The sequence below is a fragment of the Sorghum bicolor genome, chromosome 5 (genome assembly GCF_000003195.3).
Source record: "Sorghum bicolor cultivar BTx623 chromosome 5, Sorghum_bicolor_NCBIv3, whole genome shotgun sequence".
NCBI lineage: Eukaryota > Viridiplantae > Streptophyta > Magnoliopsida > Poales > Poaceae > Sorghum > Sorghum bicolor.
In genome coordinates this window covers 55,373,787-55,385,640 of record NC_012874.2, presented here as the reverse complement: position 1 = coordinate 55,385,640, position 11,854 = coordinate 55,373,787, and the positions used below count along the sequence as shown (strand labels likewise).

Below are 11,854 nucleotides of genomic sequence, written 5' to 3'. Positions count from 1 at the left end.
ATTTATACATCATGTACTACCTATTCTTTATATTTATTTTTCAGGGGTTTGGCCCAGTCGACAAGCTACGCTCGGGGACTCGTCGACTATTCCCTACGCTGTGCCCGGGGACTGCTCCGACCACCGAGCACGTTTACGTTCCCAACCACGCTCGGGGACTTGTCGACTACTCTCTATGCTGTGCTCGAAGACTGTGCCGACCACCGAGCACGTTTACGTTCCCAACCACGCTCGGGGACTTGTCCACCGGTCCCTACGCCGTGCTCGGGGACTGTGCCGACCACCGAGCACTATACGCTCGGGTACTGGTCGACCAGCTCACCAATTTAAGAACTTGGGGACTGCACCGACCACCGAGCACTATACGCTCGGGGACTGGTCGACCAGCCCACCAATTTGAGAATTCGGGGACTGTACCGACCACCGAGCGTTATATGCTCGGAGACTGGTCGATTAGTCTATTCAATTGCAGACGAGCATGATATGCTCGGGGACTGGTAAATTCAATTTTTTAGACCTTGCTACAAGGCTCATACTTCGCCTTCCAGCAAGCTCGGGGACTACATCGGTACGATGCATCTGGCGATGCATCTCAGTTTCAGAATTTCTTTGAGGACTTTTCTTTTGACCCTGGCACCACGTGCCTACGTCACCTACTACCAGGCTCGGGGACTAAGTGGGCACACTTCACCTTGCGGTGAATATGCTTGCTTTTTTGAGGTCTATACTTTTTAGAAAAGTAAAGTGGGCACACTTCACCAGGAAAAAATCTTTTTTAGAGCACCATGCATTCTTCGAACAACCTGCTTCTTCGATGTCAATGTTGATCAACTGTCTTTTGAGTTGGTCAAAATACCGTTGCAACTGTTTGGGCGACTTTCCTGCTTATTGAAGACGTCAAGCCTCACTGATCGAAGAAGCTCAAGACAGCGTGTTACATCATAATACATGGTGCTCGGGGACTAGCTGTGGGGGTATAAACCCCTATACCCTCATGGGCCTATATGGGCCGCACCATCAGAGGTGGCTCGGCCCACAAGATGAAGACGTGCGGCGCACGACTGGTCGGCGTGCACCGCAAGGCTACAAGATTTTGTACCAAATAGGATACTTTGCTTGTAACTCTGTCCCTTCAGGATATATAAGGAGGGGCAGGGGTCCCCTAGAGGACACATCAGATCATATTCTCTCAACACAATCCAATACAACCAGACGCAGGACGTAGGTATTACGCCAGCTCGGCGGCCGAACCTGGATAAAAAGCTTGTCCGTGTCTTGCGTCACCATCGAGTTCGTAGTTTGCGCACCGTCTACCGATAAACTACTACCGTGGGTATACCCCAAGGTAGACTGCCGACTAGCTTTCGTCGACAATCACCAACCTCGTCGGCAACCTAAAGACCCTCGGTGACAACATTGATGATGTCCACGTAGTGAAGAAATTTCTTCGCGTGGTGCCACCCCGCTTCACGCAGGTGGTAGTTTCTATCGAGATGTTTGTCGATCTCAAGACCCTGACGGTGGAGGGACATGTTGGGAGGCTGCAGGCCGCAAAGGAACGGTTCGACGACAAGTCCGAGCACATCACCGACAAGATAGGGCGGTTGATGATAGCTAAAGAAGGTTGGATGGAGAAGAACAAGCATGGCTTCCACTATAGGTCCAACCCTGGAGGGAGCGGCGCGAGCGGCGGCGCTCCAAAGTACAAGGCGGCGGTGCGATCTGATGGCGGTGCCTCAAAGCCGGTCAAGCTGACCTCCATGGGCATGCCATGGCGCAAGGGTCAGTAGCGGAACTTTGGCATCTACGGCCACTAGGAGCAGGACTACAAACACCCCAAGAAGGAGAAGAAGGATCAAGCCCAGCTGGAGGCCATTGTAGTCGTCGGTGGTGCTGATCAACCAGGCGCAGGTGCACTGATGCTAGCCGCGTGCGACGTCGTGCACGGGTCACCTCAGTGTGTTCACTTCATGGAGGAGAAGGTCGTGCTGGTGGGCATCCCCGACGGAGTCTGGGTGCTTGACACTGGCGCCAGCAACCACATGACAGGTTCACCGTCAGCACTGTCACAACTTGACAGAGGTGTTCGAGGAACAGTCAAGTTTTTTTTACCACAAACAAACGAAAGTGCTACCGTACCCAAAATCTAAAATTTTTGCCAAGTAAAAGGCCTAAACATCCCCTTAAGAAAAAAAAATCTGGAACAAAATTTGCCTGGACACATTTTTTTGCAAAGAAATATTTATGGGGTACGACAGCAGCAGGCAGCACAGATTACAATACTTAAGGGCCTGTTTAGATTGGGAACGAAAATTTTTTGCGTGTCACATCGGATATGTCGGAAGGATGTCGGGTGGGGTTTTTAGAAACTAATAAAAAAACAAATTACATAGCTCGTCAGGAAACTGCAAGACAAATTTATTAAGCATAATTAATCTGTCATTAGCATATGTGGGTTACTGTAGCACTTAAGGCTAATCATAGAGTAACTAGGCTTAAAAGATTCGTCTCGCGATTCTCAACTAAACTGTGTAATTAGTTTATTTTTTTATCTACATTTAATGTTCCATGCATGTGTCCAAAGATTCGATGTGATGGATGAAAAATTTTTGGACGAGGAACTAAACAGGGCCTTAAATCAAAACTTGTACTCCTTGGAAACTACGAGATCGACAGGGTAAATAAAAAATACAAATAGGGAAATTGATCCACAATGGTTGAAACGGCGGCATTAACTGGAGAACGGGATCATCTTCCGGTGTGAGCCGCTTGCTCGGTCATGCCCGGAACCTGAAGAGTTCGAAGAGCGCGGCGTCGCCCAGGTGGTGGGCGGCGTGGATGAGGTCCACCAGTGCGTCGTGCTGCAGCCCCGCCATGAACGCGGCGTCGAACGCCGCCCCAGCCTTGTCCGCCGCCTGCGTCGCAGCGGCGCGACCCTCCCAGTACGCGGCCACCTTGGCGACCACGGGCCCGTACACGTAGCCCGGCACGTCGACCACGCCGTGCGCGGCGCCGGCCGCGTCGGCGACCAGCCCCGACCGCTGCCGTGCAAGCGCCACCGGCACGGCGACCTTCACGCCGTCAAAGCATCGAAGCACCACGACGCCCTCTTCCGCCCCTTGCGCCGCCGCATGTTGAGACGTCGCCGCCGCCGCCATGTTTCTCTCTCCGCCGTTTAATTTTGCAGCAAAGTTTCTTGCTTTCTTGCGAGGCACGAGAAGGCGGCGGCGGCGGGCACGCACATTTATGCGTGGGGCGGGTTCGAGTCCGACGCGCGCGGCGCTTGTCGTGTCCGGGTCGGAGCTGGAAAGCGTTGCTGCGTTCCGTTGCATCTTTGCGTGCACGGGGTGGATGCGTGCGCGCACGCACACGGCCGATCGGGCTCCCAAACGGACGGCTCCGAGCGTGCGCCTTTTGGACGAGGCCATGCGGGAATCGTAACGGAAAATTGGGGTGGCCGCCCCTGGGCTCAAGCAGGTTCTGCGTTTCTGCCGTTGCTTTTCCATCTAACGTTGTTTCAAAAGTTTAAATTTTGTAATTTGAAAACTTTAAATGGTATCGTAAATGATTTTCAACAAAAAGAAACATCAATTATAAAGTTGTAGATCTGGTTAGGTCATTTGAAAATTTTGAATTTCGAATTATGATTAATTTAAATGGAATTTTATATCCGTGAATAATTTAAAATGAAAAGTGATCATCATCTACGGAGGTTGTACACCTCATCAACGTGTAGCTGATTGTGGTCATTTCTCTGTCCGAGTTCATATGGTCATTGTAAAGAATATTTGAAGCTTTAGAAGATTTAATTTTTTAAAAAAATGTCTTAACTACAAAGTTGTAGTTTTAACTTTGGTTTGATCCTTTCTCCATCTGACTTTATTTGGGCAATTCAAAATTTTTGAATTTCAAAATGAGAACTTCAAGGATAATTTTTGAACTACTGATTTCATTTGTTTCCCTAAAACTTAGCTTATGCTAATACTATTTGTAGTTTTGTTATGGGAGAAAAACACTCTGATAAGTTCAATTGAACAATGAAATAGTATCGAGTTCTATAACTTTAACATAAAGTTGGTTCATCCGACTTAATTTAGAAAAGCTAATAATTTTATTATGCTACAGCATAGTTATCACCATCGGTTCATATTACAATCCTTTAGTGAAAATGATTTTCACTGCTGGTTCATAATGCATGCCGGTGGTGAAATTGGGGAGATAATCACTATGGATTTGTGTCACCAACTAATGGTTTTACTCATGATTATAAAAGAAGCATATTAGTGTTAAACTTAGCGCATCTCCAGCAGACTAAAAAACCAGACTACCTATTAGGGATGAAAACGGATCGGAAACGGACAGATATCATCGATACCACATTTGTTTTCATATTTTTGGTCGAATTTGGATTCGAATACGGATAATATCAATCCTGTTGGATAACATATTGTTGGATATCGATATTATAAGTATACGATTTAAGTATTCGGATACGGATATGGTATCGCATGTTGAATATTCAAACTCGGATACGGACAGGTCTAAACCCTTCTAAACAAATTCGGTCTCGAATACGGTCAGAAAATATCCGTACCATTTTCATCCCTACTACCTACCCTCAATTTAGGTAGTAGGGGTCAGAAAGACAACTCCAGCGGACTACCGGCTTCATCCAATAAATTTGTTCGCTATCCAAATTCTCCTCCCACTACCCATTCCTCTTGGGCCATGCAGACTACCCAAATCTTTTCTCTCCTACCTATGCATGTGGTTATTCTTTACCACTCAGTCTTTGTCCACCGTTGGCCCTCCTCCGCCACGGCTCTCCGACAACAGCAGCCCTCTCCAACGACGGCGGCTCCCTAATGGCGGCGGCCTCCCCAAGAATGGCACCCTCCCCAACATCAGGCAGAAGATCCCAATGCAAACATCACTCGGCGTGGGCGCGGCTCCTCGCGGCGGCGCCCTCCCCAGCGGCGACAGGGCAGACCTCCCCGGTGTGGACTTCCCTCGGTGCTTGGCCTACCTAGCGCAGCAGCTTGCTCCCAAGTGCACGCCCTGTTGCATAAAGAACACCAAAGAGGATGACATATGGAACCTACCTGTCATTCTCTACTAGGATATGTTTTGGACGGCCTGTTTTAAGGTAGTACGTCTGGAGTTAGTAGGAAACTATGGGTAGTAGAAAAATAGATGACTACCTAAATAAACATTTGGTAGTCTAATTTGGATAGTACTGCTGGAGATGCTCTTAGGTAGAAATCCCTCATACTGGTAATGCCAAGTACTTCTTTCCTCTATTAGAAGAGCGATATAAAGGTTGGCAAAAAAATAATGGAAAAATTATCACCCAAAGATGTATGTGTCAGCTCGATTTAGAGAGGTGAGAGCTGCATAGTTCTGAGAGACTAAATGTATCACTTCTACAAAACTATTGGACATATGGAAAAGGAGTGTGATCTCATATGACTGAGCAAGGACCACCTTGCAAGATAAATACTCATGGGTATAGTGATTTATACCGTGTGAGAAAAGTGAAAGATGAACTCTAGTGGGTAGTGAAATAGAACATGAAATGGTGCATAGCTCCCAAGTAGTGGGAGGGAAAAGTTATCTCTGATCGTATACCTACTGAACAATGAGTGGGACATGGAGATACCATCGTACTCCCTCCGTTCCGAAATAGTGTATACTGTAACTTCTAAAATTTTTATTAAATATAATGTATTCTACATAATGACTATGTTTTGATTTGGCAAGATTTGTTAAAAAGAAAGCCACGATTTGAGGAGGAACTCTATAATTGAAATAATCTATGACTACATACGTTATTTGAGTATTCCCTTAAGTTGTCTTAAAATTTATAGAATGCCGAATGACTCCTTCCATTGAAGGCAATTTAAACTTGGTACTCCAAAGCAATCAAACCAAAAGGAAAGACTTATGCTCATTAGATCAAAGAAAGGTAATATTCTGGGGAAAACAGCAAGCTAAGCCCCTGTTTTGTTACACTTACACGGACTAAAGTTTAGTCCCTATTATATTGAATGTTGGAACATATGCATAAAGTATTAAATTTACGTGATAAATTTTTTAAGCCCAATTGGCCCATAATTAATGATAGATTAATCCATAATTGTTATAGTATCGCCCCATAGGCCACTTCGTCTCGTGCATTACTGATGCAATCTATAATTTATTTTTTATGAGTATCTAAACACCCCATAGACCACTTCATGTGACATCCGATGTAATATCTATTAAACTTTAGTCCCTACATCCAAACATTCCAACTGCAAGCGATGTAACGAGAATTGCTAATATCCTTGGTCGCCAAGAAAAGGGTATCATCTCTCTCCCTCTCAGAATATAAGAGTAAGGAGAATTGACAGCACAATATCCATATAATAGTCTCAAGCCAAATTAAAGTTGCTACTGTATTGATTTTCATGAGAGCAATGGAGTACAGTTACCCATTATACATACTAGTAATGTGCCCGTGCTAACGCTACGGTAAAACTCAAAACATTATCGTATTCATATAACAATTTTTATATGGACACTTTTCAAACAAACAAACATAATTTCACAAAAATAATTCTAAACTCTTTACACTACACCTACAACTCAATGAAATATCCTCTGCCTTAGCAGAACAAAGATGCATACTGGATATACATACATAAAGCTGTCAAGTTCATGTGAACACGTTAGTTACAAGCACAGTGGATTTAAACAAACTTTAGTACATCTCTGGCGGCAATGAGGCCTTGGATAGGATCTGCAGCCTTCTGGTGCTTCTAGCATCCTTGGGCGAATCCAAGTGTCATTCTTCCTGGTCTGCAACTCAGGGACGGTTGTAACAGCACTGTGAACCTGACGGTGTCCGAGTGCAGATCAGGCCTAGCAGGATCAAGCCACCAGTGATCAGTCCCTACAGGCAACAAGGCACAAAAAAAAAGAAAATTATTCAACCCAATGCTCACTGAAGCAAAACCACAAACATCTGAATGATGAGAGCAGACAGATGCCCATTGTCCAGCTGCAGAGCACAATGTTGATTCACATATACCCATCGATTCCCAATGTACAGCATGATGAAGAAGTTGATCCACAGCTCAAACCAAGTACCTTTCTGTACACCTACTAAAATTTAGACCGTTCATACCCAAAAGAAGGGCTTTTCCACTCTTATCCATGAGAAGGGCCCCAAGGAATGTCATTGAAATCTGAAAAGAAAACAACTATGGACAAATGAAAAAATTTGTGAATGTGTTGGCCTGTCATATTATCAAGGAATAAGTTTTAGAAGGACATTCAGAATTGGAAGCTACAATTTGAGTTTTGATTTTCTGAATGTGCAATGCTAGGATTTTATTTCTATACAGGAAATTGTGATAGTGTCATGGCCTCATCCATGTGAGGCTGGCTCTAATGTGATTGTAATTGCATTAGTTCAGTGTTTATATTAACAGTTGTGTGTGCCTTCATGGATATGCTTGTAAACACCATGGAAACGGGAGAAGTCCCCTAGTAACTCTGCCACGACAACATGTAAACACCACTTTAACCAAAATGTTGCCAGCAGATCCTGGCAAAATTTCACCTGGTCCAGAAACCCATCATTTGGGCACGCTAACTCAGAAATCTCATTCAAAGCTTCTAATGCTTCTAAAAAAAGCATCATGTGTTAAATTCTTTTATAGTAGATGAAAAGGTACATGTTCTCTTTCCAAGAAAACAGAGTTCAGACCTTCAAGAGATCTGTGTTCTGATCTCATGTGATAAGCAACTATGATGAAAGTACTACAGTGAATTTGAAATAATGATGAATAAATAAATATACAAAGATGGAAAAGGGAGTTGGTGAACAGTCTTGTGCTAACCAATTTACTAAATAGAGAGGCTACATGGCTTAAAGTATAATTCCAATTTCCAAATTTCAAGCAGGATCAACCTTATCCAAATGGTTTGTCACAAACATTCAGTTTCATAGCACGCACTACAAATTGGTTTGGTCAAATTTCACACCTTCAAAGCAAATTGGTACTACTATGCTATTACTACCATGCCGAATCTAATTCCATTGCTAAACATGACTGTTCTGAAGAAGTGATCATAACTTTACCCACAAAACGAAATGAAAAATGGCAACGCTCCAGAAGCCTACCTCCTCGAGTGGCCACCGTGGCAGACATGGCATGCACCCATCGCGGGGAAACAGGTCGAGATTGGATTAGGTTCCGCCCCAAGCAAGATACAACGCTATAAGGAATCATTGAGCAACATTGATCATTGGCACTAAGCCACTAACAAATAATTGTACAATTTTGCTCAGCAAGAACTTTCCAAACTAACAAGATGTAAATTCGTCGACCAAACATATGGCATTTTGAGATTATGACCAAGCAAAAGGATGAAGAGTTTAAGAAACAGACCTTGGAGTCCGACCAAACATTTGACATTTTCAGATAATGACCAAGCAAGAATACACATTCATTTCATTCCTCAAGAAAAAAAATCTTATTTGCTTCAAAATAACAGTAGGATTCAAAAACAATAGCATAGTAAATTTTATCTCTATGTTTTATTAACTATTATATAGTAAGTTAAATTCTGGTCATGCAATTGTACAAAACAAGTAATCCAATTTCTCAATAATCAAACTGAAGAGTAAATTTCACATTCTCCAATCTGCAATGAGAAAAATGGGACATGAAGACATCACCATGTCCATCCTAACGAGCTCAAATATGCTGCCAGATTGATGCCCAAATTCACATCTCCCCGCTAGATGTAGGAGACGTCTCTGCCCAGATCGAAATCCATCAGCTGGATGCAAAATGCCCCCAAACTATTTTTTGCGGCTCTACAGTCCTTACAGATATAAATCAGGGGATAAGTTTGTATCATGAAAGGGGCTATCAGTTCCCCATCTTTTACCAAAGCTCTCATAATAAGCATCTAGGGCATTTAATCTCTACTATAAGGGATCGCCACTGGTAAATCGATTTCACCCAAAACTACAATCAAATAGTCATACAACACCTGCACCAGCTGACTGCAAATCTATACAAAGAACTGACGAAACATACTTGTAGATCAGAAGAAATCTAAGCCTCTGGTAGCAGCAGCACCAAACCAATTCTGCAAAGAGAAGAAAAAAAAAGAGCAGGGACTGCAACCTACATCCTTTAGTTTGTCTTGATCCTAGAAAGCGTCACCCTTCTCAATCTCGTCCTTTTTGTTACCCTGTGAAATCAATTTCAAACGGAATTAACATAATCATGAGCAACCCAAGGTGATTATTATTACATTCTACCCTACAGCAGCCTGGATGAACAGGTGAAGGATTGAAGGAAGAGCTGTAACCTCATGTGTAAGAAACTAAGAACCCCTAGGACCTAGGTGGCCCTGAAGGTCCCGATGGGGAGCGGCTGGCATGCTCGACTTGACATATGCAGCAGTGACCAGTATGGCGACCCTACAGCCGCCGCCCTTGGGTGGTCTCGTTACTACGCCGGTTGCAGCAGATCCTTCGTGGCACCCCTGTCCGCGTTCCGGCGTCGTGCCCTGGCCGCGCTCTGGCGTCGCGTCCCGGCTGCTCCGGCGAGCCCCTGACCGCTCGCCCCGGCCACCCCGGCGAGCCTCGGCCGCGCGCCCCGGCAAGCCCTGGCCGCGCACCGCGGCGAGCTCTGGCCGGCCAGCCGGCCTGGGGAGCCCTGGCCGTGCGCCCTGGCCAGCGAGCCCTGGCCACACTCGCCCTGGCCAGCGAGTCCCGGCCGCGCGCCTGCCCCGTCGAGCCCTGGCCGCGCTCGCTCCGGCCGTCTTCCTTGTGCGTCGCGGAAGCCCTGGCCGCGGGAGATCTGGCCGCGCGCCCGCGGCGGTCGTCCTGGCCGTGCGAGCCCTGTCCGGCGCGCACTGGGCGCGCGCCCGCCCTGGCGAGCCCTGTGCGTCTCGGCGAGTGAGCCCCGGCCGCGCTCGCCTTGGCCGGCGAGCACCGGCCGCACGCCCGCCCCGGTGACCCCTGGCCGCGGTCGCCCTGGCTGGCGAGCACCGGCCGTGCGCCCGCCCCGGCGACCTTGGCCGCCCCTGGCCGCGCTCGCCCTAGCTGCGCTCGCCATGGCCGTGAACTATTGATCCTCGAAGAAAAAATGTGCAATTGCAGGTGTCTAGGGCTCGAACCCGCGACGTGCTTCTGAAGGCGCGGGCTCGCGCGCGCGTGAGCGAGAAGAGTTGGAAGCGGCTTCTAACATCTTAATCTGAGACGTCCGATTCATTGGGCGTGTATTAACAGCCGTTGATTTTGAAGTAGGAATGTGACTTGAAGAAGATTTCAATTATAGTAGAGATATAATAACTATATCGATTACAATTAGATAAACATTCCCTCTTACACGATATTTGATACAAGCGAATAACTATAAAAAGAAGAAAAGAAAACATACTTAACCATCACCCATTGCAATTTGCAAACACCAAACATGACCCACCCCACCCAAAGGACACGGCCAACCAATTGCAGCAGCAGTGGCATCAGAGACCCGTGCCCATGGCGCCAAGCACAGCGCATACGCAAAGAGCGACACCTATGGCGGTGATGTGGGCCCCACGGCCCTCCTTCCAGGCCCCGCTGTCATAGGGACTGTTGTCCACTAAGGGCTGGGTACCGAACCCGGCCGCGGCGCCACCCACGCCTGCCGGGTCGTGCTCTCCCTGCCCGAGCTCCGGCCCAGTCACCCCTGCGGCGCCACCAAAGGCCGCTGCTCCGCTGCCGACATCAGCCGCCTGGGGCAGCTCGGCCGAGTGTCCGTTGCCATCCGGTTCCTGGCCGAAGGGCAGGTTGCTGCTGTGCGCGCCGAGCGGCTCGGCGAAGGGCGGGAGCGCAGCGGCGAGCCCCGGCGAGCCCGGCGCGCCGCAGTGCTGCGCGTGCCGCGGCTCGTCGCTGGCGCGCCACGCGAGCTCGCCGTCCTTGTCGCGGATGCGCATGTCGCCGTCGTCCACGAGCTCGAGCGTCTCGAGGAAGTTGGTGCCGTCGGTGTTAGTCTCGCCGTGCCACACCTCCTCGGCGCCGTCGAACACCTCCAGCCCATGCCACGAGAAGAGCAGCGCGCACGTGTTGACGGTGCTGATGGGATGGCACTCCGACTCCCACACGCTCGTCCCAGCAGCGCCCTCCTCCTCGCCCTCGACGGTGCCGCCATGTGCGCCGGAGGCGGCCGTCGTGGTGGTGTCGATGATCTCGACGTAGCAGAAGTCGGCGCCGAGGCCGCCGGCGCCCGGCACGGTGTGCGTGCGCACGAAGTAGGCCGCGTACTTGCCGGACGGCGACGTGAGGAAGAGCACGGGCGCGCCCCCGACCGGGGGGATGCTTGCCAGGATTTGCTGCTTAGTTACGCGCTCGATTGTCCCCAGAGGCGACGTTGCTGCTGCCAGGGAGCAAGAGAGGAGGATGAGGAGCGTGGCGATGCAAGGGAGGAGCTCCATGATGGCCAGGTTAACCTGCGTTCTGTTGTGTGCTGGCTATTGCTAGATAGCTAGATACTGTGTGTTTCGTGCTAATTGGGTTGGGTTGTGTTGTGTATAGCTGCGCACATGCATGCATATATATAGTCTCCGATCGGAGAATGGAGACGGTGGAGTTGGAGAGTGCAGAGTGATAGATTATTAGGATTTGATTGAAGGTCAAAGATAGATACATGGGGAGTGGTTGGAATTGGATCACGGACACGGAGTACCTACTCCATCGATCTTATATGGAGTATCCAATACAACATCATAGCGGATTGGGTGACACAAAACCTTGGTACACTTTGTGTAGCGCGGCAGCTTGGCTGGTCCTCATCTTGGAGAG

The 11,854-nt window shown here is 48.0% G+C and overlaps 3 protein-coding genes across 3 annotated transcripts; all 3 read right to left on the bottom strand.

Annotated features, from left to right (window-relative positions):
- Window positions 2,491-3,226, bottom strand: LOC8083118. The gene has a single exon (XM_002449504.2). The coding sequence runs from the start codon at window positions 3,156-3,158 to the stop codon at window positions 2,778-2,780; it is 381 nt and encodes a 126-aa protein (XP_002449549.1). The 5' UTR covers window positions 3,159-3,226; the 3' UTR covers window positions 2,491-2,777.
- On the bottom strand, window positions 9,516-10,124 carry LOC110435958 (translation initiation factor IF-2-like). Its single transcript, XM_021462074.1, has one exon. It carries the CDS (start codon window positions 10,122-10,124, stop codon window positions 9,516-9,518), a length of 609 nt encoding a protein of 202 aa, XP_021317749.1.
- LOC8057625 lies at window positions 10,319-11,573 on the bottom strand. Its single transcript, XM_002449503.2, has one exon. The coding sequence runs from the start codon at window positions 11,485-11,487 to the stop codon at window positions 10,537-10,539; it is 951 nt and encodes a 316-aa protein (XP_002449548.1). The 5' UTR covers window positions 11,488-11,573; the 3' UTR covers window positions 10,319-10,536.

Excerpts from the sequence above, each read along its gene's own strand:
- LOC8083118 (XM_002449504.2), bottom strand. The coding sequence starts at position 3,158 with ATGGCGGCGGCGGCGACGTCTCAACATGCGGCGGCGCAAGGGGCGGAA.
- LOC110435958 (XM_021462074.1), bottom strand. The coding sequence starts at position 10,124 with ATGGCGAGCGCAGCTAGGGCGAGCGCGGCCAGGGGCGGCCAAGGTCGC.
- LOC8057625 (XM_002449503.2), bottom strand. The coding sequence starts at position 11,487 with ATGGAGCTCCTCCCTTGCATCGCCACGCTCCTCATCCTCCTCTCTTGC.